Raw genomic sequence first — 27,904 nt, 5'->3', positions numbered from 1 at the left:
TGCTGTACAAGTAGGTTAGCTGGCCTCAATTCCTATTTTAATATACATATTTCTTGATTATACATTTATATCTTTGAATTATATGTTTTAAGAAAAATTCCCGTTCTTTGATAATGCACATATATGTCATGCGAAGTGAACGTATTAACTTCCTGACACAAAGAGATTTACTCGTTGAAAGATAGTTGCAGTGAATCAGTTTGCTCCTTTGTATTCTCCTCGATTATTTGTCGCGTGTCTTTGAATTCCACAACTACCGATCACGTGCTATGTTACTCATCCCTTGGTCGTTGTACTTCCGTCAATGACGTTCTCCATATTTCTTACCTCGTTGGTAGAAAAACACGCAAATGGAAAATAATTAATAATATCAGAGGAAGATGATAAAGGGAGATTGAAAGAAGGTAGGGTGACTAGTGTGGCATCGTTGTTTAATTTCCGGGAAGAAGCGAAACGCGTGGAGGGATCAGCCCGATTCTTCTTGAAGGTGTATACCAGCGTTCGTCCTTGAGGCGCCCTTGGTACTGGCTGTGGAAGCTAAATCGGCCGATGGAAAGCTCGCTCGAGTTTGGCGAGTGTATAGGGCGTGGCCTAGCGAGCACCCGGTGACCTCCTAGCCAGCTAGGCGGCCATCTTTGAACATCGAATCGTCCGGGCGTGCTACGAGGGTGAAAGTTGGGGTGGGTTTTCGTGAAACAAGGATGGCATCTACGGCTACGCGTCGTAAAATCCCTCTCTGTGCTTCTACTGTGTGAAAGGAGACGCCCTCTCCTCCCACGCTTCTCGCAACAGTTTGTCTTTTCTTCGTTTCTTCTATCCTCCGGAAGTCTTCACTTTCGTTTCATTTCTTTCTTCTTCTTCTTGGCCGACTTTCTGGTTTCTTAGAATTCTTTTGCGTAGCATTCTTCGCAACGCGAGGCCACCAAGTGTTTGATCGATCAACTTTAACAGGTGATGTAGGGTTGCCATAACCGTCTTCATACATCGACCGTTTATTTTAGTTAAGGGTCACTTGATGGACTGGAATATTTTTCAATGTTTACGGTGAAATGAATTCTTTTTGTTTAATTTTACAGCTTAGGTCTAACCTAGACCTATGTATACGTCTATTTTAACCCTGTTACGTTGTATATTCTGGTGCAAGGTAGGTTTTCTTTGGCTTGGTCTAGAGGTAAGGGGAGGAGCCTCTTACTGCTTGTCCTCGGGCTTGGAAGGACCTATGAAGACTCTAGGGAAACTGTAGGAGTACCTAGCCTAGAACCCCCTAGCCCCACACCGGAACTCGTAACATCGTGGACGAGTTTATTTTTGTTACACGCGATAGAGAAAAGATACGTAACTAACCAACATTGTAGCGGACAAATAAGCTCCAATTAATCCACGAAGCTACAGGATATAAACTGCAAGGGCGTTAATAGTTGATATTGCTGTGGTTACACAACGAGATATCGGATTTCCGACGGGATAATCGTGTTCTCTTCAATCTCTTGTCTCTCGTTTCACTTTCTCTAACAGAAACATTGTAACAAAATCCTGAAAATTTATGCTTAATTAATATAAATCGATTCTACAACGATTTTTAAAATAGAAATAAAAGGTAAATGTTAGAATATAACATTCACCTTGTAATTCCATCGTCTGATAAATGATTGATGTTACGAGACTGTGACGATATTTTTCCATGAATTGTTCAATTGTAAAATGATGTTTTCTATTTTCAACACTTTTAGAAAGGATGCTTCTTTCGACTTGACGTGTGATCGGCCATTATGTAATGTCAATTTTGACCTCTTCAGGGGGGATCAGTATCCCCATGCATTTAAAATTATTCTTTCTTATAAATATACCCAAATTGACGGGAAAAGCAAGATTGTCCTTCAGCAGAACTTGAAAATTCGTAAAACTTCACAAAGTGGCAGTAGCCAATAGCATAGTCGAGGAGTGGAGGCTTTTTATTCTGTTTGGTTGCTTCAAGGCCTGGTGGTTGCCTGGTCTGCCCCACCACTGAATTTCTCGTGCTTATATCGCATCACCGTTTCGTTCTCCCCACCTCTGCTGCGCGATTTTTCTGCGCCTAGACCTCGGCCGTTCTCTGTTTCGCCTTTCTTCCGTTCTCCATCTCTTTTTCGCTTTGCTCTTTAGCTCCGCGAACTATGGCGATAACCATTTGGTTCCGTCTACGTTACGTTACGTTATTTTCAAACTACTTCCTAAAGATTGAACCGAATCGAGCCGAACCGAGTTACACTCTTTACAAAAATACGTTGCAATGTTATCTACATCTTTTATAACGGTTTTATGATTACTACATCGCTCTTTATTCGAGGAAAGGGTTATGTAACTTCTTCCAGTAATTGGAAGACTAGCATTTCAAAATGTTCACTACTTTCTGAACGACCAAGTTACTCAACGCTTTACCAATCGTCCCACTCGCGCTGCCTTGACTTGAACTTTTGTAATATAAATTACATATAAAAAATTGTCGTTTTATGAGTTTACGAGTAGTGTCAACATTAAATTATGCAAAAGATTATTTAACAAGTTTAAATATTAAATTTCGATATGATTTCTTGTGGAAAAAATTCAAAAAGCATCTTCAGCATATCGCTACCTATGTCTCTTCCGCTTTACCCTCGACCCTTCCCCTCTTTGCTCTTCTACGTCCCTCGCAATGATCCAAGATCTTTATGGATACCCCTTCTCTCCCACTATTCAACCGTTTCGCAATGATGTCATCCACGACATTGACGCAGACGTCGATGGATTTTCAAGACACGAAAATCTAAATTTTGATCGTTTGGCAAGGTTTACGAAGACATTCCAATGACATTGAAATGCGCTGGTAATGAGACGGCATCGGAAGTCGTATCCAACGGATTACATCGAAACCCAAGGAAAACGGGTCAAATCGCGAGTATCGGCATTTCAGATTACCCGATACTTGTAAAAGGGTTTAACCTCTTTTCAAAGATACTAATCAGATTAGCAAGACACGACGGTTGTTCGAGCTGAAAGCGAGTTGCAAAATTGCAAATAATAAAATATTCAAGTGGCACAAGAATAGTAGCATATACTAAAAAAGAAACAAAGGTGAGAGATTGGGAAGTGAACTATTCCAGCAAAATCGATCGGAAACGCCTTTCCTTAGAGACTCAGGTATATACCAACACGTGATGAGCCATAGGGAGTGGATTCGAGGCCAACGAGTAAAATTAGACAGTGCGTGAATGGAATCCGAGCCATTCGAGCAACCCCAAATGGAAATGGAAACGCTTCGGTTACTATACGAAAGATGGCCGCAATGCGGTGGCCTTCTATAAAATGGCGCTTGCTGACCAGCGGTTGCCAGCTTTTTCACGAATATTAACCGAAACCTGCAATTATTATATTGTCTAGCCTTCATTACTCAATTGTGTGACCTTTGCCAATTAGCTAATTAAATCGTCTTACTTCGTTGTTACGTCTTAAACAAAAACGATGTGAAAAATATTCGATTAAAAATGGTACAAGGTGCATCGATCGAGTCAGTTGTTTCATTCTGTGAAATAGAAAGCTCTGTTGCAAGTCGTTTTTTGCAATGGATACAATTGGAACTTTGGAGCAGGTGTAATTTAAATGGTACAATCATGTGATGATAGTAGCCGGCGAAGCGAAAAATCATTAGAATTGAAAGAAAAAAAGAAATCTGAGAATATTACAAGACCGCTACAAAGTATCGAGCCTACAATCTTGATACCGGTGCGTACGTACAAAGTGGCACAAGGCAAGCCAGTCCCACTTCCCTTTCCTCCTTGCATGTACGTGCGCACACAGTGTATCTCATTCCATCATCATCTCCTACCTCTTCCATTCTTCCCAAGGAGTGGTAACTTTCCAAACTTTTCAATTCTATGATTTTTCTTTTTTAAACAGTGTTCAGTCCTTTTTCCTGTTTTCTAATTACAAGTTTTAATGGTGTTTCTTTATTACGTGTACCATGAAATGAAAAGAGTTTGTTGTTGCGTTCAATTTTGTGACTGAAATGTTACACAATGAAACAAAAGAAAAAAGTAAACAGCTTTCATTAATTTGCTAATATTTCGTACACGCAGTGCACCGATGCTTATCTCCTCTAACACGTTAGCTGCTGCCGTAAAAATGGACGTGCGTGGTACGGCACACTTTAGTAAGGATTACGAGTACGTTAACCGTCACAGTGAAAACGGACATCTGTAGTCAGGCATATTAAAATGTTAATTATTAAGGGTATAGTCCACCACTTGATGGTTAAGGCATAAAATAAAAAAATATAGTTTAACGATTGCCATCTGTGAAGCAATGTTTCTATGCACTTGTTACATGGAAAACGACAGCGGGTTGCTTTATTAGGAGAAAAAAAAAAAATCTATCCCCGTAATCACGGCAACGATCCGGTACACCGGGGTACGAGGCTGACGGTATTTGCCAAGTTACGAAAGTAAGCGGTTTTAGAAAGTATAGAAGGCTCGAGGTGAACGGCGCTCCAACAGCAATTACAAAGTGGCTTTGCAACAACGAACACGACTACCGAAGCCTCTACTCTCGGCTACTACGTAAGCGGACCCTGTGCGTTTGGCGTAGCAGGTGCACGTTTTCGTGTATTACTAGAAAAAAAAAAAATATAAAGAACACTTACTGAAATGATAAGATCAAGTAACGAGTATACTTTGATTAAAATGACGAAAGTAATCCAGTTGAGAATAAGAAGTCTACGTGTAGAAAGAAAAAAAATGATTTCCTCCCGTTTCTAAGTAGATGAACCGCGACGTTTTATTGTGAGAATGAAATTTTCCGGTGGACAGAATTGGATGCGCACAGTAATTTACGCCCCAAACGAGCGGAAAAGTAATTTACATACGCTCGCGGTTGCGTCCGGTTGTACGCGACAAGGAAAAAAGAGAATGATGATGATACTTGAAGAACGGTCAGTACTCGCGCAGTGTTTTCCATGATCCCAGAGCCTTTTCAACATAAGTACATTACAGCTGGGGGAACACGGTTTTCACTGCTGAGCCCACGGATATCTACCATTTAATTCCTTGCGCGTATAACTCGATCGTCCTTAGCGAAGAATAAGAAGAAAAGTAAAATAAAAAAAGAAAAAGAGTAGAATCCTGAAAAGTGGGTCGCGCCGTTTTATCGATGTCGAGGAGAGTTGTGCCGCGGGGCCGATAGGAGAGAGAAAAAGACTGACTATCGTTGTACAGAGCCAAGCCAGTTTCTCACCCCCACTGACCTAGCGACCGAGAAAAACGTCGAGCCGTGAGTGGTTGCGTCGAATAATGGACGAGGCACGAAGAGCAACGTAGAAAATGAAATATGTATTCTCTTGTCTTTTCTGCACACCAGCCGTTGCGTATCTTCCACCAACTGGTCGTAACAAACGTTAGATCACACACTGGCCCAGCGAGAGCGGAGCCACGGTTTGATCACGTGACGATAGGTTGCGTCACAGTTGCCCCTCTCACCACTCAACCAACGAACCAACGGACGGAACCGCCATCTTTTACCCACTGAGAGACCAGAGGAACACGGACACCAGCACCAACGTATGAACAACGTTTTTCCTTTTTACTTTTACGCGTGCCCGAAGGGTAAACCTTTGTGGTTACCAGATCATCATCCACCATGTCAGTCGAATCTTCCCGCATGATTTCTTTATTTCTTTTTATTCAAGATTTTCACGATCAACTGCTTAGAGATATCTTTCGGAGCCGATTGTGCCGCGCTGGCAATTGCAATTCTCACTGTAAGAGTGTAACAATAATTTTACTATAAAATTACAACATACTAAAATCGTCGAAAAATTATTAATATAAACTCGAATATTATAGTCGTAGTAAATTGCGCGAAATTGTAATCACTCGTTTTACAAACTTCTAAGCAAATGAAAAACAAAATGCACAATGAACGATTGAAAAAACCTGTCATACCACAATCGAACATTTAATGGTTGGTGCTCATTTCCGGTTATGTTTGGTCTCAAAGCCACGCCACGCACGCAAATTGCGAACCGCGCGACCGCGCGCCACGGCACAGTACGATTCAGACCGATACCCGACACGAGTGGTAACACGATTCATGGTGGTAATTGCGTATCTCTTAGCTCCAAAAATGATAAGGCAACACAGAACGATGGCTTGATCGTAACTGAACAAAGACGTTCGAGACTGGCGAACAAGTTCTTCTCTTCCACTTCGGAAAACTAGTAGTGAGAAGACTAAAGCGTGAAACACGACCGACTCCGACGGCGAGCAGCGACGAACGAGGATGCGCTCGAGCACGTAGCCTGTGCCGCACTCTCAGTCTATCCCCACTACCAAGTATGATCGGCATCCGGTGGCAACTGTGGCGCGCATTCGCGAGGATTTCTGCTAGCTGATTGGTGCACAGCCGTTGCTACTTGGCCTACGATTGGCCGATTGCACACCAAGAATTCCCGCGGCGTTCACTATCCATGGGACTCACTACCACATACACGTAAGAACCACACGAGGCCACTCTCGATCTTACACAAATGATATTCAGACGAGGACACTGCGTACCACACATCCATATGTCTGATCTACACACGTGTATGCATACACGCTACTCGCGAGCTTTTCTGCACACCAACATCCACGTATATTTGCATGTACGTGTGTTGGAAGATTCCACACGCCCGCGCTTCGCTACGGTCGTATGACGGACGAACAGGAACTGGCCACAACCCGCGCGGAAACGCGCTACTTATGCTGCCGGTGGGAAGAAAACCGACGAATCAAGACAGCCTTTATACCCACCGCCTTTAGACCTCGATGGTACGGGTCCAAAGGGCCATCCTGGTGGTGTTCTCGAATGCGAACACGGGGGATGGAGGTCAGCCAACCCCTCTTGCTGCTATGCGCAAAACCATGATAAATATGTAACACGTATAATACGCGGATGCGAGTTCTATATCTATCTCTGTACCAATCGGTATTTCAACGATTGTGGCAAAAATAATCAGGCTACCATTTGCTATTCGCTACTCACGTTGAAAGCGCCACCAAATCGTTGACCCATTTTTCTATCGATTATCCAGCTTTCGCAGTAGCCTCCGACCATCAAGATTCGGTTCTCCAAATATTCGAAACTTCCGCGGTGACCTCGTAACGAAGCTGAATACAATCCGTTGTCTTGTCGCACTGTTCATTTTCTCTTTGTCTTTTCAAGTCCGATTGTAAAGTGGTCGATCGTATAATTCGTACACCAATTTCGGAGTTTTACGCGACGATTTAACGCGCACACGATTAACATTAACGTTACGTAATCACACGACGTTCCTGGAAAACGTTCCTATCGTTTTTATTCTCATCGTGAATATTCTCTTCAATAGGATCGAGGATCGGAAAACCGATGACGTTCATTTATCGATACAACAATGAAACAAAACAAAAAAGATAATGGTAGCGCGTTACACGACACGCGTAAAAACGCGGGAGAAGTGAAAAAAAAAAATGGAAATTCTTAACCGACGTTTCGAGATGAAATAAAGAAAAGATGAAGAAAAATGGTGGAATTGAAACGTTCGTTGCGATCGAAGTATTAAAACGTGAAAGAACGGTGCTGCGTGTATAGCGGTTAGTCGATTAACGAAGCTGGCGTATTGGGAAGGGAAGGGGGTGGCTTGGTGGAACATTGGAACTCGACTTGGACGTCCTATTTCTACGTTCGGAAAGGTTCGTGTGGCAAGCCGATCGCGCACGAAGCAACGGGGATATAAGTAGGTCGTTTCGAGCCGCACGTGTCGTCCTTGACTCACATAGCGTGGCGCGCAGGCGCTCACCGTTGCCGCATTGCTGGTCGCTAGGGCTTTTTCTTTGTTCCTCTTCGCGTGTGTGCGCTCGTAATGTTCCGCGCACACGTTCTCTTATGAGCACAGCAAACGAGTATGTATGTGTATACACGTGTGTACGGTTGTGCGCGCACGCACCTCTCCGGCACTCTGCAAAATGAGCTAGCGGCCGCCGCGCCGTAATCTATCTATCGCGTCTAATGTGCTGTACATGATCGAGTATGTCTCCGTCTACGTCTCCGTGTATTTATCCGTGCGCATCGACCGTTTCCTGTTTGCGCCATTTTCTCGATTTGTGAAACTTATTTGTAAGAAAAAAAAAAAAAAAAAGAAACGCTTAACCATGAGTATCAATAAATGTCACGCAGCTATAGTAATTTCTTGTACCGATATACCTGCACGATTTCGAGCAAACAGTTAATATAATTAGACGTTTTCGTTATGGACGGACGCGATCCGAGGGGGTCGAGACACGAAGAAGGCACGTTGTGCAACGCTCAAGGAGAGTGAGCAGTGAGCAACACGCGTGTCGTGCGTTCCTGCGTGCTCCCGGACGCATATGCGCACGCTCGATGATAATCGACAGAAAGAGAAAGGTCATCGGGGGGAACGAAGTTTCGCTTCCTCTTCCTTGTTGCGATTACACGAGTAGGTAAGCGGGTACCGAAATTGCGGAGAGTGTGACGCAACGTGCAGCTGTACGTAGGTACTTACGTGCATATATGAATATATGTAGGAACGGTCTCGTACACATGCATACATGCATACTTACATGCGTGTATTTAGATAAAATATTGGATACGCCTGCGGAAACACGGCACTGCACGACATACAGAATTCGCGCGTTTATTCGTAACCGTGAGTCGCCGTCCATTACAGGGCTCGAAACGGTACATGAAAGAATTTGAATTCGACAATTTGTAATTTTTTCGTTTCCGTCAGTTGTTTATGGCGCGTTAATTTGAACTACATAGGTACTTATGTAGCGACCCTAGCGAGTTCTGTCGGATCGACAGAATAGCAGACTTCTTTGATATGCATCCAAGGACAGTTATGTTTCACGAAGACCTGTGCGAAGTCGGTAGTTGGCTTTGGCATCGTGAGTATTGATCGCAACGGGAATTCAAAGGGGAGGCCACCACGTTAGGCTACTCGAACCCCAATTGGATCGACCTACCTCGTAGTAGTAGGCAACAGAAGGGGGGCTCTGCCGCGGCCTATTTCTTAGCGTATCGAAGTTCCCCAACCAAAACGCTCATTTTTTAATTTACTTTATATCCTAGACAAATATCAGCTCCTGCATGAATAAACCAAGACAGTTTTAGACCGGCTTAGTATTTTTGGCGTAGCCGGTTCGAACGAGATGATACGTTTCAGAGAAACGAAATGGAGGACTTCAGCAGGAGACCGATGTGCTGTTAGTTGGGAAGACCTTGAGCGTTAATTACTCTCAGACGAGAACGACGCGATGTACTAACTTTTTTCGCAAAATGGCCGTACTTATATAATCTTTGGCAATGCTTTTGGCGTTGCGATTGTAGGAACGACTGCTGCTGGCAAGATGTGGGACTAATTTACACGAATTTCATTGTTTCCATTCTGCTCGATCAACGTCGTGCAACACGCTGTCGTGCACCGCGATCGTTGCATAACGCCATCTTTTTAATGACCATACGACGTCTCCGTAATGAAGTAGTCACGCCAAGGTAAATGCAACGAGCAAAAAAAAAATAAAAAAAAAAAGAATTACAGATTATTCCGAGTTTATACGTACACCGTACGAATAAATTTTACATGCAGCTGTCTGCACGTGGAACATATAGGGTGTCCCATTTAATGGGAATATATCATCGGGAATATCTTGGAAACTGAAATAATTCGATGAAGAATATCCGATAAGAATATGTGAAAGAAATAAACGTTGCTAACGACAGCCAATAAACTTTGTCGGTGTCACGTTGTGGCACATCGTTTTGATTTAACGCGCATACTTTTGTGTCGTCCGAGAAGGTTCGCATGCTAGAGTTCCACAGATAAGCACGTTCTTATCAGCGTATGTACTTACGTAAGCAACGAGTCGTGTAAGTAAGTCTTTACTCGGCTTCGCACCCTTTTTCCTCTTCCGTCCTCTCTCACGGTGTAACCCACTCTTTCTTCATAGTTCTTTTTCACCTTTGTTTTTTCCTGGCTTACACTTTTCACCCTCATTTCTTTCGCGTGCGTTAGTTTCTTTCAGAATCGTATTTCATCGAAAGACAATGCTTTCTCTCTGTTAACAATTCTTTTTCTTTTATCCCAAGTTTCATTTTTGCTATTTTTAATCATTTTTTTCTTAGTTTATCGCCTTTCTTTACCCTTTCAACTTGATTATAAATTGTCGCCATGACTTTGCATTGTGACACGTGCAAAAAGTTGTGCAGCATCTTGCAGCGCCATCTACTTAGAGCTTTGGGCACAAGCAGGGCGGGGCTGTGAATGGTTCAGGGTTAAGAATGGATATTTTAGCTGTTTCTCAAAATCTTTAGAGTGACCTTAATATTGGGTTATTAACTGCTTAAATATTAGCCAACACTGATCTCATTTTACGTTGAAAAGTGCCATCGCGTTGGCTCGGTATTTAGTGAACTTGGTTCCTACTGTAACGTATCGTTAACACTGCTAAACACAAGTATTTTAACATTAATATTAATATCATAGAAAAACAAGTATTGATCGGTGAAGGGTAAATATTCTGTAATAATTAAACTTCAGGCTGGGTAGCAGAAGTTTGGGCGCGTCGTGGATGACAGACAGTCACGTGGACATGGCGCGTGCCGGAAACTGTCAAAAGATACGAGAGAAGTCTGATCTTGTTAAAATGGTAAACTATATTATCTCTGGTGGATGATGTCTTGCAATTTACGTGTTGTTATAAAGCACAGCAACGATAAGGGAAATGCAAAACGCGCTTAGTTTCGAAGATACGGGTGAAAAAAAAATATGGATACGATTACAGAAGAATGCTTCCTTTTATACAGTCATGGTTATACTCACTTTTTGAATCGTGTAAGCGCAACAGTTATCTCTGACAAAGTTTTATCATAGACTATGACACGTGATTGGATACTTTTTTGTCGATCAGCTGACACATCCCTTATTAGTAAATTCAAGCGTGAACAAAAATTTGTACGCGAGGGTGTAGATGGTTGCGTACATCGTGCCGCTGAGTAACGACACTGTTATCGAACGTGACATTTCACGATTGACCCGTTCTAATTACAATATTCTTACGCGTTAAGTGGTGCGGTGGCAGAAGACAAAGATCGGTTAGCGGACATTTATGCATGGACGGTGACCTCTTCGTTATCGGTAGATCGAAAACAACGAATCACAGACAAAGCAGAGGTTGCAAATCTAGTGGACGGAGCGTTTCCACGGATTTATCGCTGAAACGATGGTTTCGAGGAAGCCAGAGTAAATCGACGAATGCACCTTGGGATTCTTGTTACTTGGTTCGTGTTCCTTTGTTACACAACCGGCTCTCTCGGCAACTCGGCCAACTATCGACCCCACCAACTTTGTTCTCACTCTGTCCCCTTCCTTTTTTTTTCTTCCCTCTTCTTCCTCTTTCTCTCTCTTAAGCTCCCCTTCAGAGTCTCTTTTATTTCCAACCCCATCTTTCTATTCCTTCCTTTCTCTTTTGACAAACTCCGTCCTCCGCTCTTTTCTGTTGCCTGTCCTTTCTCTCCAATCCTATACCCCTGTGTGTCACCTACTCGCTCCGCCAGAGTCGGCCGTTTATTGAAAAAAAATTCTCCTACAGAATGGAATCTTCATCTTTCTCCACTTGCTTAGCCTGTGCAATTAAAAAGCCGACTGAAAGAAAAATTCATTTTCCATTGAAATTCTAAGAAAACGATCGACCTCCGCTTCCAATTTATACCTATTCTAAGTCTAGACACGTAATTGCGATAATTAAGATAGTCGAAGTGACCTTGCATGACCTTGACAACTTATAGTTAGAAGTTAGAATAGTTATTAGAAGGTGCCTTAATGGGGGACTTGGTTTGGGTTTCGGGTTAGATCCCTAACTCGCAATCAGGCACGATGCACGATTCCGTGTGAAATACTTAAGGAGGAAGACTTCGATTATTAAATTATTCGAGTGCTTGTTATCTTGGTTCGGCGTTTAAGTGTTCGTTGGACAGTGTGACATGAAATACGACATTTTTGTCTCTTGTTGCGCCACTGTGATGATAAGTGGAAGATTCCGAACGTAGGGATGGGGATCCATTTATCTTTCTACTCCACCGAGCACAACGTAATTTGTACTGGTGTGCAGTAGGCATAGAGACTGCGAGGGCTACGAAAAATCGCGATTCTAATGATGGAAATTATGGAGCATGTGGAGTAACCTAACTTAGCACAATTCCAGGAAATCAAGACCTCCCTTCACAGCTACTTCCTGAAGTTCTATCTATTTCGCCAGACGGACTGTTTCGGCTCCCTTTTCGCGGATCCCCTCTGAATCTTCCGCATCCCTAACTTAACTACCCCTCCCTTTCTAGCGGAGAAGCTTCTTGCTACCCATTCTTCTCGACGAAATTTTCTTCGTCTTCGTTCAACTAATCTCTCCCTCTACCCTTGTTCTTTTCTACCCCTCGTTGAATCTACGTCCCTCTTTCTTTGCTTTTTTTTTTTCTTCCGTGAATGTCTGACGGACCCAAGGGACACGTAGTGGGGGGCCACGTGCTTCCAGTACCTAGTCACGCGAGGGTAGGATACGTGGTATATATGTATGGATGTACCAATGTATGTACAGCAGATTCGTTCGAACGCATAGGCGTGGAAACGTGTTTTCTATTGAAAGTGCGCTCGCGAGAACAGTGTCCAGTTTACGCGGAGATCTTTTGCGGAAGTTAAGGGGCATTTCTATCATGGCGGAAGGAATAAAGAGCTATGACTTTCGAGAAGGTCCAATCTTTTGATATGGTAAGCAATTTTTTTCAAACTCTCAGAACATTTTCATTGAAACTTTAGCTAGCCCTGGACAATTGTTAAATACTGCGGCTGACGGAAGATCAATTTTAGAACGGTCTGTACGTTTCACACGGAATAGATCGTTTCGTGTTCTCGAAAAATGTGTCACCTTTTATCTTATCATCCGGAACACGTGTATAAGTATGAAAGTAACTTCTATACTTCTATTGGAGAAGAACGATAGATTTACACGTGCGTCAGTTACAGAGCGAATGCTGCTATCTGAATTCATTCCTTGTTCTACTTCGAGACAGTGTATGAATTTTTTTTTATTAGGAAAAAATAATTGTCATCGCTACGAGTATACTGTCAAGTGTAAGCGAACGAATGCTGTTGATAGCCGCGGTGGGTGTTACAGAAAACAGAAGGAACAAGGTTGATAGGAGTTGCAGGCGTTCAATAGTTAATCGGGAGGTTGGTTGTGGAGTAATAGTAGCTGGTTGGCCAGCTGCACTTGACTCTCCTATGCAAGATAAATAGGTGCGGCTGTTTCCTATTAATAGCGGTTGCTTTACGCGGGGATTCCACTGTTCTAGCTCGTTGTCTGTTAACTTGCCAGCCTGTTCACGTTCCGCTTAGAAAATTTGATGTGTTGTAAAATACCTTCAATTATGTAACGATACCTGTCCAAACCAACCGAACCACGAGAACTTGATTTTACCTATTGTCCAGCCATTGGACAATGGATTACAATATTGTGAAAAACTAATGGGTTTATGGTAGCTGTTTCGAGACTATAATTTACGACGATGGAGGTGAACTGGAGGACCTATAAAAGCTTGCTAGTTGATTGCTATGGAGGTCATCGATGACCGAAAAAGAATTCATTTTCCATATCTCTGGTAATCCCTGTTGTAAAGTGTTTCACTAGATATGGATGTTTCTACTGTGATGGTTAATTAGAAAAAAATAGGTTGTGAAGCATATTATAACATGAAGGTACCATGATAAATCTTTAATCGACGGGTTTATTTGGTAGATGTGTTCTACTAGATTTAACTAGAGAGACACGATGAATAGTAGTAGTAGTGGTAGTAGTAGTAGTAGTAATAGTAGTAGTAGTAGTAGTAGTAGTAGGAGTAGAAAGGTGGGGATCAAACAAAATCCGGTATAGGCGGGCAACGACCTTTAGGCACGTGGCACGGGACACGTGCTGCATTCGACAAACTGTCGAACGGCCTTTTGCCTCTTCTTTTTATCTCCTTTATTTCGCTTCTGTTTTCACCTCGTTTCGCTTCAAATTTTCGGCCCGTGTTATCTCGGTCTCACCGCGATTTCCTCCTATCGACTGGGGTACCGTTAACACTTTGGCTACCAACAGAGAAAATGACTACGCGTGGCACAGTACGTTTCAATAGGAATTATTAGGAATCTAGTGATATGATGATATGATACGAAACAAAACCTCTTTGGGCACTCGTGGCCACGTGTGTGTGAAATAAGAGATGTTCACTCCCAGTTGAATCTTGTAAATGCAATTAGAGCCTTAATTGTCTCAGTTGATTAACGCGTTCACTGCCATGGGAGGTGACCAGTAGCACTGGTCAGCTACTTATAAAAAGCAATAAAATCACTGCATATATTTTCGTTTGATAACTAAACATAGGTAGCAAATATCGAACGATTAGGCTAGTTTTCACGTTCCACACTGTTATCTTCTATTTGTTCGTTGATTATATGGGCGTCGCGTGGAAGATAATAGTTCACTTTCTGATGTCGTGATACAATAAAGGGAACAAATAATCATAAATATTATACAATTTTTGCGTGACAAAGAAACGAATTCGACATCAATCAGAAAAATTTTAAGAAGTTTGTCTTCTCTATTGAAATAGCAAAATATCCTAGATATGTACATTCCCTTCCCTTGATTTCATCCCTTTGACCTTGTGAAGATGCGTTCATTCTAGGCATTTCTATGGTACCCATTGGTATGTCTTTCAATTTTAAGCAACACCAATATTCAGTAGTACATGCATTTGCAATGTCTATAAATAATACTCAAGGACAGTAGTCACTCATGACAGGAGACACTTAGAAAGTCCATGCTTTTTATCCATGGTTAACTATATGTTCCTTGCTTCAGACTATGATTCGAACAGGTTAAAGTGTCCAGTACTTCGAGGGGATTAAAACATACTTATCAACTTGTGTAGCATTGCACCCTCTTCTCTGTCCCTTTCTTATCGTACCGCTCTGTCACGCTAATTTTCATTCCAATTATTTTCAGCTAGCTAACTCGATGGATCAGCATTGGACGCGAAACAATAGGCGCGAACGGGTGACATAAGATGAGCAGCTCGACAAAATAGTTGGTCTCCGTCGGTGGCCTCGCTCTAGAATCGCTCTAGATCGCCATCTAGGGTGAGGAGGGCGCGAGGAGAAGGTGAAAGAGGAGGACAGAGCAGGGCAGGGCAAAGAGGGGCTGAGGTCAGCAGTACAACGCTGCTAGCTGCTGTACCAGCTCAATACCAGCTCTGACCCATTTGGCAACGTTCCCGAGTTCGGGCCACGGGATTTCCCCGTATGAGATCACCGTTTTTATTTTTCCAACTTTTTTTTTTTCTTTTCCCCTCTATCTTACTGCCGCATCCATATTTCCCATAATTCATGCACCATGGGAGAGCTTCGTGGGAAAATAATCGGCGCCACTACCGTTCTACCATTCACCTAGGCACCTTTCGAAATACGAGGAGATTTTTCTTTTCTGAACGACACTTGAAAACTGACCTAGATTGTATTGGCACGATTAAAACGAAGAAACGAGCGTGAATAAACGAGGGTGTACAAGATGGACCATTAAGCTTACACTCTGCGATAATTGTTTGATTTAACCGAGATATACTGCTAAGACTCTTACAGTATGTGTGGTATCGTTCATGTATATTTGCTTTTAATCCTTTAACACAACCACCTATTACTTTTTTCTGTCCAAGAGTTTTCACCCCCATTTGCAAGAAGCAAAACTAACTCTAACAAATGCTAGGCCGAATGAATCAGCATCCGCTGTACAAGGGGTAATCGAAATGTGGGTCAATCGTTCGCATGGAAAATTTAACGAAAAAAGACAGATAACGTTTGTTCGGTGATTTTCTTTGCCGCTCCTTTCGTGACCTCAGACCGAAACTAGATCACGCGAAGCTTTTGGTAAATGTGTCAAACACCCGGTGTGGGATCAATACTTGCGCCCTGGTTTCTCCTCTCCTTCCTTCGCCCCACTCCTTTCACCCTTACCCTCGATATACCTACGCTCATACGCCCCTTCGATCTCTCTTCGCTCTTCACCACCTTTTGCAACCCTCTACCTTCTCTTGTCAAGCTTGTAACATACCGTTTCGTCTCACTTCTCTGCTGGATCATAATTCCCGAGACGTCTCTTTAACTGCTGACACTGTCGTCAAGGCGAAATTAGTCGGTAGGGTTAACCGAAGGAATCGATATCGATATTTGATCAGTCAGCTTCATTAGATCAGTTTTTCGTAGAATGTATTTCTTCTTCATAAAATAACCCTAAATTACATTTGGTTGGCCAATTTTCTTTCCATCCATCAAAAATCGTTCTTCCGGCAATGTTTTCATCCATCGTCAAGGGTTCTGCCTAGTTTTGTTTGGGAAAATAACAATTTATTGTTATTCGTACCCTCAGGTTCCAGCTCTTCCCGCTGTTTTCAATCGAATATCCCCCGATACTCGATCCTCTCCTCCCCTGGTGCCACCTGCCTCCTGGAAGGGGACAAATAGCGCAGGGTGGCGGCTCAATAGAGAGACGAAGAGGCAAAGGGAGCAACATTTCAATGGGGTAAAAGGGAATCGAGCTCTGGATTCACCCCAACCGAGCGCGCATGCTTCTGAGCGAAATTCTGTTCGCACACTGCCTCTGCAGCGACCCTCTATCACGCCATTGTGCCCTATTCTTTTTATAGACCCTTTCAAAATTGCGTTCCTACGCATGATTATGTATAGTACAGTTTCTATAGGCCTACAGTCTACTATATGTTAAAATGTTTCTCCTGAAACATTTTATAGAGTTCCGAGTAGAGGAAGGAGCCTCCCACTATTTGCTTTTGTTTCGGAAGATACTTTAGGAGAGCCTAGGAAGAGTCTAAGCCTTTTGTCTCTATCAATGTAAGTGATGAAGATTAATTTCTACGTGCATTTCTTTTGAACCGACCTGTAGATAGGGATCGTTACCCAAGGTACGCTCGTGGCTGCGGCTAAAAATTTTAATGAACCGTGCAATAAAACGTGAAGTACAGGTAGGGGATATTCAGCTTTAATTAAATGTCTGATGCCTCTGGGAAAAAAACCAAAACGTTTTGCATTTTTAACTATAACTCTGCAAAGCATCACGAATTGATTAAAAAAAAATTACACTTAAAAAACAGATGAGAATTTTAACTATGTTGCTTGAACTTTCCTGGTTCGATTGGAGTTTTGTTGAATTATGTAATCTTGATGAACAAGTATGTTTGGAATTTTTCTATTTTTAAAGAAAATATATTCTCGCTGCTTAATGAGTCCCCATTCCAAAATGGATTTTCTTGTTCGGCATTGCTTCGATCTTGACATTTCGTTCGTTTCGCAATCGATATACATAACGTTATTTCCTCGTGTCGCTTTTCAGGTGATCGTAACCTGACATTTCAGACATCGTCGCGTGGCTTTGAGTTCCGGTTCGATGAAAAAAGCAACGAACTGCAAAGTCAACAAGTTTTTCTGCATGGAATCGATAACGAAAGCCGATAATTGGGCATCGAAATGCAGACGTCAACCTGATGTGACATCTACATTTCGTAAGTGGTTCAACACACTAGCGTTGGTAAGAAAAGTCCGATTACCACACTGGTGTAAACGAGTGGACAAGTAATGGAAAGAATACTAAAGATAGTTGGTTGGCAGAGTAGAATGTGTTAGCACAACCTAACTCTAAAGGCCTAGCGCTAATATCCTTTACCATTTACTCTGTCATAAAATAGTTATTGCGGCTATTCTGGTGAGTTTCTTTCTTCTTTAGAAGAAACGTAAAAATAGAGTGAATGGAAAATGCTGCTCCTGCTTTTCGGGAAGCCAGTGGAAATGTAATTCCTGATTGGATATGCGGTGCATCCTACATCGATCGAGGTTGCAGTTCGTAAACTAACCGGCGCACCGGGTTCCAGGTCACTAGGTCAGCCCTTCCATCGATCCAACCCCACTATTGAAAATTCACTCACTTCGAGTGTGCTCCTCAACTGATCCTATATTCGGTTAGATATCATCGCGTCATCACACCCACCACACCTTCTTTTTCTTCTTCTTTTTCTTCTGCTTCTACATTTGGCGAGGTGATACTAATTATTTACGAGTCGACCACCACGGGGAAACTTACCCCTTACTGGTGTTTAAATTGACTTGGTTATTTGCATTCTTCTCCCACGAATGTTAATTTGTTTTTAAGAAAAAATCACAAGCAAGAACAAGGCTTAGAAGCAATAAAAAGGTTTTGGAATATTTACCATTATCTGTTCGTTTTAATACTCGAGATATGGATATTTGTGATCTCGATAAAATTGGATAAAACGGTTGTTATTTTATTCTTAATACCCTAAGTGATTGAGATATGTGTTTGATAATGTTGACGAAATAATCCTTATCCATTTATCGTAGACATATATTGTAAACTTGTATCTGGTTAGCAGAATAAACGCGTGAAAGTCCTCATCAGCGATTAAGAAAGGCGTTAAGTATGAAGAAGAAAAAGTAGTGGAAAAGAGGTAGATCTAGTAAGATTGAAAGTAGCCTCCATAAATCGAACATTGACCCTTTTTGGAATTCTTCCGTTCGCCGGGAAAAGTGGACGGACGAGCGTGAAGCGCACGATCATCGAGCAGTGTCGTCAAGTCAGAAAACGTATACATCGGTGTGTGTAATTACACGCGTAATGCCAAGGTATGAAACCGCGTTACATTCCGAGTTTCCCAACCGATCACCCAAACCAAACGGAGTTTCTGGCACACGAGCAGGATACACAAAGTGTCCCATTATTCGTGCCGCTTTCCTTCGAAAAAGTATGAGATTTATTCCATAAGTTTTTGAGACTTAGAGAGGGGGAGGCAGAGTAAAAACTGTCTATATGCGGTCTATACGATCATGTACGCCCACAGGTGGCCTCGACTACTGAGCATACAGACAGGTCTTACTGTATTTTACCAAGGTAAGAACGTGTCTCGTTTAGAAACCCGACTGCGCAATAGTCCAAGCACCGTTGGATAAATGTTTCACGGGGCCTGGGTTATGGTTGACCCGGCTCTACTCTTCAAGGGTTCAAATTCGAACGTGACTAAACTACTCGAGAAGCTAGTAGCAAGAAGAGTGGAGAGCACAGTTCTCAGGTAGAGCCGAGAACAGCCGGGAAAGTCGATGGAGGTGAAACTAGACTGGACACAAGCGGAAGATGAAAGTTGAAAGAGAGGAGAGAAAGAGGAAGAGGAAAAGGTACTGTTGGAGCCGCGGAGCGAAAGCGAATAGAGAGCAGAGTATGGAGTAATGCTGACTGTTGGTCGGTTTGCCGAGGGAGGGCTGTATCGGTGCTCTAGCGGCGCTAGAGCATTTCGTAGCCACGACTCGGTTCGAACGGCTAGGCAAAAGGGGGCTAGAGAGGAGAACGGGGTCGACGACCCTTGCACGTGGAGTGCTGGAAAGTAGGCCACGCCGTGACATCACGCAGAAGCAAGATGGCAGCCGGGAAACGGGCACATTCTCACAAGTATGCTCGGCATACGACTCGACGGAGACGTGGCGACGCCCGTGCAATCGAATCTTTTCCTTGAGCGAGGGTGCGTTCCGATATTCATCATCGTCTCTTTCCACGACCTTCTCCTTTACTATCCCCACCAATACTCTTTCGCCTTCTCCGTCTCTCGCTTACTCTTCTTTACTGACTTCTCGTTGTTTCTCAAGCTCGACGAATACGCCGTGATGCGTGCTAACATTCGCGCTTGAATATCGTGCAACGCGTAGTTTCGATGCAGCTGCCAACGCAGTTGGTCACCAACGTTTCCCAACTCCGCGTGCATCGAATGATTATACTCATTGGAAATTTCCGCGTGCTGTTCGAGAAAGTTATCTTCGGCGTTGACTCGCGATTCAGAAACAATAAATATCTGTAATATCGGATAGCTTTCATAAACTTTGATCCAGCGATTGTACCATGTTTCGAGTAACGAGTAGATGGCAGGGATTTCGTTGGATTCGCTGGCGGGGAATATATCAAGCACCATTACATAGTCTGTATCGGGCGTGTTGAGTAATCAACATTTACGCGAACGCGCGGTGCATTCGGTGCGTAATTGCTTCACGATTAAGCGTTATACAATCGCAAGGGAACAAAAGCGTTATTACTGACAATCATAAACGTGATTGTACGATGTTAGAACGAACCTATTCTGCAAATCGTTCAACAGATTTGGAAACGACGCGATAGACGAATCTGCGCATGCGTGAGCGCTAGCGCAGTGGATGCGCGCGCATCCACGCTTGCAGCCTGCGCATTGCGTTCTTTATTCGGAACGCGCGAGCGCGTGAACGTGAGCACGCATACGACACCGTTGAATATTGGACGAAAGTCAAATTCATCTTGCATTATTTTAGCGTCCGTGGCAAGCCGATGTATTACAGAAATACGCGCTCACACGCGTGGCGTTCATTTCAGAGAGAAGGAGAGGAAACGTATACGTATGGCTACGTGTGTGAGAGAGAACTCACGCGATTTCTGTTTGCATTTTAATTGCGATGATGTAAGCTCATTTGGATGCTCGTACGAAAGTTTCCTTGCACGAGTAAAGCATTCGCCTACTTCGTTTTTTGAATTGGAAATTTCGGACGAATTGCGGTCAAGCAAACCTACATATATGAAATTCTATTCGAGTACTATTGATTCCCGTAGAATGTAGTAAGTGTCGTTATCGTTGACACGATACGTTATTATGATCAAGAGTTATAAAGTATTACAATGTTCGTTAGTAACATTTTGATCCCGATAGAGATTATTCTAGAGACAAAACGATTAGAAATCTTCGAAGCAACGGAGGTTGGCAATTGTTGGCTATAAAGTACAAAGTCTAACGTAAACTATTTGCAGTGTAATTACTATGATGTAATGTGCGGATTTTATCGAGAAGTTTTTATTTTATACGCGATAATTGAATTGCTGTGTATACTGCAGAATCTTCGGAAATTTTATTTATATCTTCAACTAAAACTTTCATATCTATTAGAATATTATGACGTCACATTGAAAGAAAAGTATTACTATGTTTTTCAAAGAATCACTCGGGTTAATCATAACTTGTGTATGCATTAATCCTAAGCAAACGGAAGTGACGTCATGGCAGCCATACGATCGAATTTATTCCATACGCCTTACAAGTATGATTTGTAAGACGTGATATGATCAACTAAAACGTATAAGTATACTTACATTTCTCAGAAGACTGTGGACTATGGCACTGGAATTGAGTACACACTTTTCAGTAAACGAAAGAACGAGATGTTAATTAAAATTCACAGCAACTTTGCTAACTAAGCCGCGAAACATCTAAACGTCGCGAATAGACTAATACACTATGTGGTGTCGCTTCGAAAACCGTTTCCTATACTACTGGTGCCATCTAGCGTTCGTAGTAAGTTTAAAAAAAATTGCAGTAAACTAAATTTAATTATACAATCGTAAAACTGGATAATCTTACAGTATTTTGTTTACAATAATCTTGTCTGAATATGTAATTAACAAATATAACTCAATTATTGCAATATTTACATTGATAGCTAACATAAGGTGTAACTAGAGACATCTCACAGAACTCTGAATATGTATGTATGAACCCAATGATAAGAATGACGCTTTCAGTATCTAATGTTAATAAATTTTCAAGTAAATAATAACAATTTAAAATACGAAGTTTATTCTAAGTATTTTATATACATGTAGAAAAGGGATGTACATTTTTAAATAAACGAAATAATTCAAACGAAAATAATATCTACGAATAGTAACTTGCTGTTTAAGAATAATTGAATATGCAATCAAATTAGGATGAGTTAAAAATTTGTCATTGGAATAAATGATATAGAGAATTTGTAATTTGCATTTTAATCACGTGGATAATAAAAAGAATAAATATACACGTGTTCCTTAGATGGTATTAATTACGCATGCGTACAAATTCATTTACAAGAGAGACATCTTTCTGTTTCATAAAACTTTACCGACTTGGCAAAGATACTAGCTGTAGTGACGTCGTCGCCATTTTGTAGTGGTGTTTGGGACGTGAAAATGCTGTTTGTTTCGGTGTTTTTTTAGAACTGAGAATTTAAGGGTCACATTCAACTGATACCTTAAAAAATGACGCAGTTTCTGCCACCGAACCTGTTAGCACTTTTCGCTCCGCGGGATCCTGTACCATATTTACCACCCGTTAGCAAACTCCCACATGAGAAGAAGAATGGAGGCTATATTGGCGTTGGAGGTTTTCTTAAATATTTCGAGGTAATATAAACGTAAACGTAATGTTTACTCCATGCAAATATTATTCAAATTTATATTCTACTAATGAATGCAGAAGGTTTTAGAGTTAAACGTATCCGTTTTTATATTGAATGTAAGGGTTAATTTGTTAGAAAAATGTAAATATATTTTTCGCAGGATCCCAAAGATACACCTCCACCGGTTCGTGTAGAGACTAGAGAAGAACGTCTAGAACGTAGAAGAAGAGAACGCGCAGAACAAGTTGCATATAAATTAGAACAGGAAATTGCAGTATGGGATCCTGCTGGCATTCCAAATGTAACAGCAGATCCCTTTAAGACCCTTTTTGTAGCACGAATTGTGAGTATTGTTTATGTCTAATAATGTAAGGTTATACGCGAGTATTGTGTGAATTGTATTAATGATAATGCTTTTTTATTTAGAATTATGACACTTCAGAGTCCAAACTTAGGAGGGAATTTGAGGTTTACGGTCCAGTAAAAAAGGTAATCAGCTGAAAGTATAAATATTATTTTAGAATTTTATGGAATTATAATGATATGTTTTGACCTTTCAGATAGTGGTAATTCACAATACTATAAATGGCAAGCCTAGGGGATATGCTTTCATTGAGTATGAGCACGAAAGAGATATGCACTGTAAGTAAAACCCAGAAAATGTAATCCCTTCTTGAGAACCTCAGTGAGTCCATAGTCTGGAGTTTCACCTTACTTAGCGTCACTTCCAGCTAGATATAGTGGGGCAGGGCTATAGTTAGGCTACCCATTTTCATTGGTACTAAACCAGACGGTATGGGGGGTCCCGCCATACATCCATGCAGGATTACCATTCTGTAAATGCATATATGGTAAACGAATCAACTGAAAAAAGAAATATTGGCTGTCTTGATTAATGCAGTTTTTATCTTGTTCTTGGTACAGCGTGGTGGCCGCTGCCGGCAACTAGTGCCGTTCACTATTCCATGCAAAATCCCTGAACCTGCCTGATATGATAGGTTTGTATGTGTGGTAAGATCCAACATACAACAACGTTTGTTAGCGTCTATGCTTACCCTATTTATCTTGTCTGATTTTGTTAAACTTGCGGTTCGAGTCATACCCTTCTGGGGTAGTCAATAGTCATGGCCGCACTCTTAAAGTGCTGGAAGTCAGGAAACTTTTCGATATACATATATATAGATATACACTTTCGGGCTGAAATTCCATATTTTATTTTGAATAACGCGGTTTGCAAAAGTTAGCATTCTACATTGAAATTGATTGGTGGGCTTGTAGGAAGAAGGTTCAGGGACACGCTCTGCAAGCAGTTAGATTTTGTGCCTGTACATAAAGGTAGACTACAAGTATCGTAATCAAGCTACATGTAGGAAACGTTCGAAAGTCTTCAAACAAAATTTAACCGCATTTTCTGTCAAATAGTACATTAACAGTTACGCATCATTGGGTATAAACGAGATACTTTATCACGTTTCTTGGTTGTAGCACCTGTTTTTTGTTTTTCTTTCTTTTTTTTTTGTTTAATAATGGGTCTATCGTTACTAACTCATAGTCATAAACTGACTCGTTGGAAGTCTGTGGAAAAAACGTGTACCAAGCGAATATCAGGCACCGTATGGAGTCTACAAACAAGAAAAGAAAAGAAAAAAGAAATTTTCTCGTTAGGTCTAGTACCAAAATGCATGTTCCAAGCTAATCGACTATTATTTCTTAAACATCTTATTTCGTCGTTCTTTCATTTGACTAAAATTTTAAACTTAGCTTAGTAATCATCTTACTTGGAAGGTCATCTGATCATATTCTACTTCGATCGATTATTTACATTTAAGTCCTTGAACATATCAATTTCGATATAGAATACTAATTTGTCCTAAGTATCTGATTTCGGGCCTTTTCATCTTTTATAATCAGTCAACTCTTTGTGAAAAACGCGTGCATAAACAGAAAAGAAAGTTGCCCTCGTTAGACGAGATAGAAAAAAAAAAAAAAAAGAAAAGAAAAGAAACATTTCTCTTAACGGTACGTTAAATTTAATTGTACAAAATAGAACACAGTATAATGTAAAGTATAAATTATACGATGCTTGCGCACGGTTTGGTTCGTAAGTAAAAAAGAAAAAAAGCGCACCAGGTAAATGCAATGTAAACTTCTTCGGAGATTGAACGAACATATGAAGACTGGGCACCTTCCCAATGAATAGCATACGCGCTGGCCTACTCTATGCTCGCGAGTCTCTTACAAGTTCATTTCACGATATAAACGTACTTCTAAGATTTGTGTTAACTTCCGTACGTAAGTAGCCGCGGTAGGTATTTTTGTATCTGCTATACTTTTTTTTTGAACTTTACAAACGTAGATTTAAGGTACCGAAAAATCCGTACATTGTTATTACTGATTGATGCGCCGCGAGCGTGACGTAGACACGTGAATTTTATACGGTAAAATGATCATCGTACGGTACGGATATTCGCCCAATCATATCTGTGTGCATAGAGACAGCATCGTAATTGCAGTATCATTTTTATAATTTTCTTTGTACGCATCACGTATGAAACATAATTTATTATGTAACTTTCTATCCCCATGATACGTGCTCTGGTTGTATTTTACATTATAAAATAACGCGCGTTACGTTTGGTACCCGCATAATCAGGAATAATATGTACTGATACCTTATGACCCCAATTATCTCTTTAAAACAAGACAAAAAACATATTGATTATTAGTTTGAATAATTTTAATCGAAACATAGCAAGAGAGATCTAATGGATAACAATTCGCACGTAGGTATATGAACATAGCAAATATGTACTTCGTTTGACACACGGTCACATTCTCTTTTGCGTTTTCGAAATTCTGATTTCTTGGACTGTCCTTGCAATTCGTGTCTCTATATTTTTTTGAGTTCTCGTGCTTATCGAAATTTCACGGGTCGTGATAAAATAATAACCGATTGCAACGGTTCTCTTGGTCGCGACGTTCACAGTATTATGTATAAGTCGAAATTCTTTTCAGAAAAAAAAAAAAAAAAAATTAAATAAAAAGAAAAAAGAAGTCTTTTTCTTCTGCCACCTGAGATTAACTTTCCCTGGGACGGTTAGAAGTTCCATAGAGTATTTAAATATAGATTATTTAGGAGGACGAGCAAATGGTAATTTTCAATCGGTACTTTTAGCTGCTTATAAGCATGCGGATGGTAAGAAAATAGATGGTCGCAGAGTGTTGGTCGACGTGGAACGTGCTAGGACGGTGAAAGGATGGCTTCCGCGAAGGCTCGGTGGTGGACTCGGTGGGACCCGAAGGGGTGGGCCTGATGTGAACATTAAACACTCTGGTCGGGAGGATAATGAAAGAGAACGAGAACGGTATCGTTTAGAACGGGAGAGGGAGAATTCTGGACGCCTTGATAGAGACAGGTAAGCTTTGTAGACAGGTAAACCTTGATAGTGGTCTGACTTTAATCCTTTGTTTATGTTGTATACAGAGATCGCGATCGTTTGGACCGAGAGCGCAGAAGGTCGTCGCGTGATCGTAAGAGAAGGACTAGAAGTAGATCACGCGATCGCAAGCGTAGACGTAGTCGCGATCGATTACCTGATCCGGACATTGAAGAGATTCAAAGAGAGGAACGTCCACGCGATAGAAGGGACCGTGAACGTGATCGCGATCGAGACCGGGATCGTAAGAGGAGACGTTCCAGGAGTAACGATCGCGATCGTGACAGGGATCGCAAAAGGGATAAGCGCGATCGCGATCGTGAACGTAGAGACAGGAAAGATCGGGGCGATCGTCAAGAGGAAGATACGAAAGAGATTCGAATTAAGGAAGAACCTTTGGATGGTATATTTTTCTCTATTTTCACTATTTTTCCCTTTAATTCGTATAGATTGCTTTAGAAATACTAATTTTTCCAATCAAATTTTTTCAGATTACCCTGATTATAGTAACACTTTCTCGACGTCTGGATCATACTTTACCGCTGTAAAATACGAAGAAGATAATGACCAAGAAGTGGAAGAGAAATACAGAATTCCAGAAGGTCGTCCAGATCCCCCTCCCTATAATAATTATGATTCCGTGCCGGATTATTGATCTCGACGATATCTCTTAATAACGTTCTTTTTCGTTACCACGCACGACGAATTAACACAATTCTCAATAACGTATTGTATTTCATATTGTTATTAGTGTAATATCGACTCGGCCATATCGGGTATCTGATTTCTGTACGTAATCTACAGCGACCAGATACCCGGTAAGGATATTGCAAGGTAAGCAGGTCTGGACTACTGATTTATATGCAGTTGATTTCTATTCGCTGGATTGTAAAATTTTACATTACGGTTGGCACGAAGGTGATTTCCGAAAAAATGAATTTAGACGCTTTGGAATATTTACCAGAGATACATTCATGAATTATAGTTGTTGTGTAGCAGTCTATGTGAAACCTCGCAATATGGAAATGAAAGGTCCATAAGTATGCAAACTTGATTGCGGTTTTATTTCAAGTCGTTTTGTACGTGTAAATAAGTATATACGACATTATGCTACATAAATTTAATTTTCTCATGACTGCTGCATGTATATTTATATATACAAATAAAATAAACTACACACTTAATTTGTTAGTTATCTTAGTGTGTGTGTTTTTATCTTTGCAAGGTGTCGTTTTGGAAATAATTTTCAACGTTCAGGTTCGCGGAAGTTTAAGAAGGGTTAAATATCTGCGACGTTTGTGTTAATGTACCTAGATACGTGTATTGTATGTTGCAGTATTGAGCGAGAGTTATTTTTTGTCATCTTCACCGTAAATGGCCGGCTCAACGCGTATTAACTGGACCAAATCATTCCGGTCTCTTACCTGTATGCGATGTCGATACAAGGATTAAAAATAGTGAAAACTTTCAAGAAAATCAATTGCAACGATAAAATTACTGTACTTTAAATAGATTTTGTTTACAATCATTTTATAAACAATCAAGATCACTTTAAACTCGTTGCGAGGAATTGTTACAATTAGCTTCTTTTTAAATTTCAATCGTTGCACATTGACGGTAAGAAATACAATTTCAAATTTGGCGTCATAATTAATTCGCATGGTAGAAATATAATTTTACGAATCTCGTTTCAGCGAGTGTATTTTGAGCATTGAAATCATGTTTAAATTAGAAATTAATGTACAGAATGAAATTGAAATTATATTTTAATTGTTTTACTTTTATTTCAGACAAAATAAATATACGTAAAAAGAAGCGAAGCACTTTTTGCCCTTCCACTCATATATTCTATATTCTAATAAATTTTATGTTCTATAATTCTTTTATATTCTATATTTTTTTATATTCTAAAAAGATCCAAAAATAAAACTATAAAACATAATTTAAATAACTGAGAAATTAATACATATTTGACTTGCGCAGTAGTATAACATGTCACGTGACTCCAGCGGTACCTAGTGGTTGTAATTCGCGCCAAAAGTGGCTAGTGAGTGTGACGCGGGTGTACTCCAAGCGCAACAATTTTAATATT

At 41.0% G+C, this 27,904-nt stretch overlaps 2 protein-coding genes and 2 long non-coding RNA genes across 10 annotated transcripts; 2 read left to right on the top strand and 2 right to left on the bottom strand.

Moving 5' to 3' along the window:
* Positions 1–15: 15 nt before the first annotated feature.
* LOC123987816 lies at positions 16–5,172 on the bottom strand. 2 transcript variants are annotated; one of them, XR_006829433.1, is made up of 3 exons: positions 1,623–5,172; positions 1,345–1,533; positions 16–1,020 (listed from the first exon to the last, which is right to left on the bottom strand). It is a non-coding gene; the product is annotated as an uncharacterized LOC123987816 (long non-coding RNA). The 2 variants fall into 2 exon arrangements; XR_006829432.1 differs by having other exon boundaries at positions 16–1,533.
* A 488-nt stretch (positions 5,173–5,660) lies between these two features.
* On the bottom strand, positions 5,661–8,184 carry LOC114876565. The gene is made up of 2 exons (XR_003789416.2): positions 7,033–8,184; positions 5,661–6,894 (listed from the first exon to the last, which is right to left on the bottom strand). It is a non-coding gene; the product is annotated as an uncharacterized LOC114876565 (long non-coding RNA).
* Positions 8,185–8,313: 129 nt separating this feature from the next.
* On the top strand, positions 8,314–15,661 carry LOC114876564. Of its 6 annotated transcripts, XR_003789412.2 has the most exons (5): positions 8,314–9,540; positions 9,635–9,915; positions 10,586–10,694; positions 11,113–11,325; positions 15,084–15,661. XR_003789412.2 is itself a non-coding variant. In XM_029188195.2 (4 exons), exons 1-4 carry the CDS (start codon positions 9,890–9,892, stop codon positions 15,141–15,143), a joined length of 408 nt encoding a protein of 135 aa, XP_029044028.1. In that variant the 5' UTR covers positions 9,552–9,889; the 3' UTR covers positions 15,144–15,661. The 6 variants fall into 6 exon arrangements, 2 of the variants coding, with proteins under 2 accessions (XP_029044028.1, XP_029044029.1); XR_003789414.2 differs by lacking the exon at positions 11,113–11,325; XM_029188195.2 differs by lacking the exon at positions 8,314–9,540 and having other exon boundaries at positions 9,552–9,915.
* Positions 15,662–22,124: 6,463 nt separating this feature from the next.
* LOC114876566 (U1 small nuclear ribonucleoprotein 70 kDa-like) lies at positions 22,125–26,996 on the top strand. The gene is given in 9 exon segments (XM_029188199.2): positions 22,125–22,379; positions 22,536–22,718; positions 22,802–22,864; positions 22,936–23,017; positions 23,300–23,344; positions 23,347–23,373; positions 25,551–25,791; positions 25,860–26,215; positions 26,304–26,996. Coding segments are annotated over 9 exon segments (1,305 nt in total). The 5' UTR covers positions 22,125–22,235; the 3' UTR covers positions 26,468–26,996.
* Positions 26,997–27,904: the final 908 nt, after the last annotated feature.

The sequence above is a fragment of the Osmia bicornis genome, chromosome 5 (assembly GCF_907164935.1).
Source record: "Osmia bicornis bicornis chromosome 5, iOsmBic2.1, whole genome shotgun sequence".
NCBI lineage: Eukaryota > Metazoa > Arthropoda > Insecta > Hymenoptera > Megachilidae > Osmia > Osmia bicornis.
This window is presented reverse-complemented; position numbering and strand designations above follow the sequence as displayed.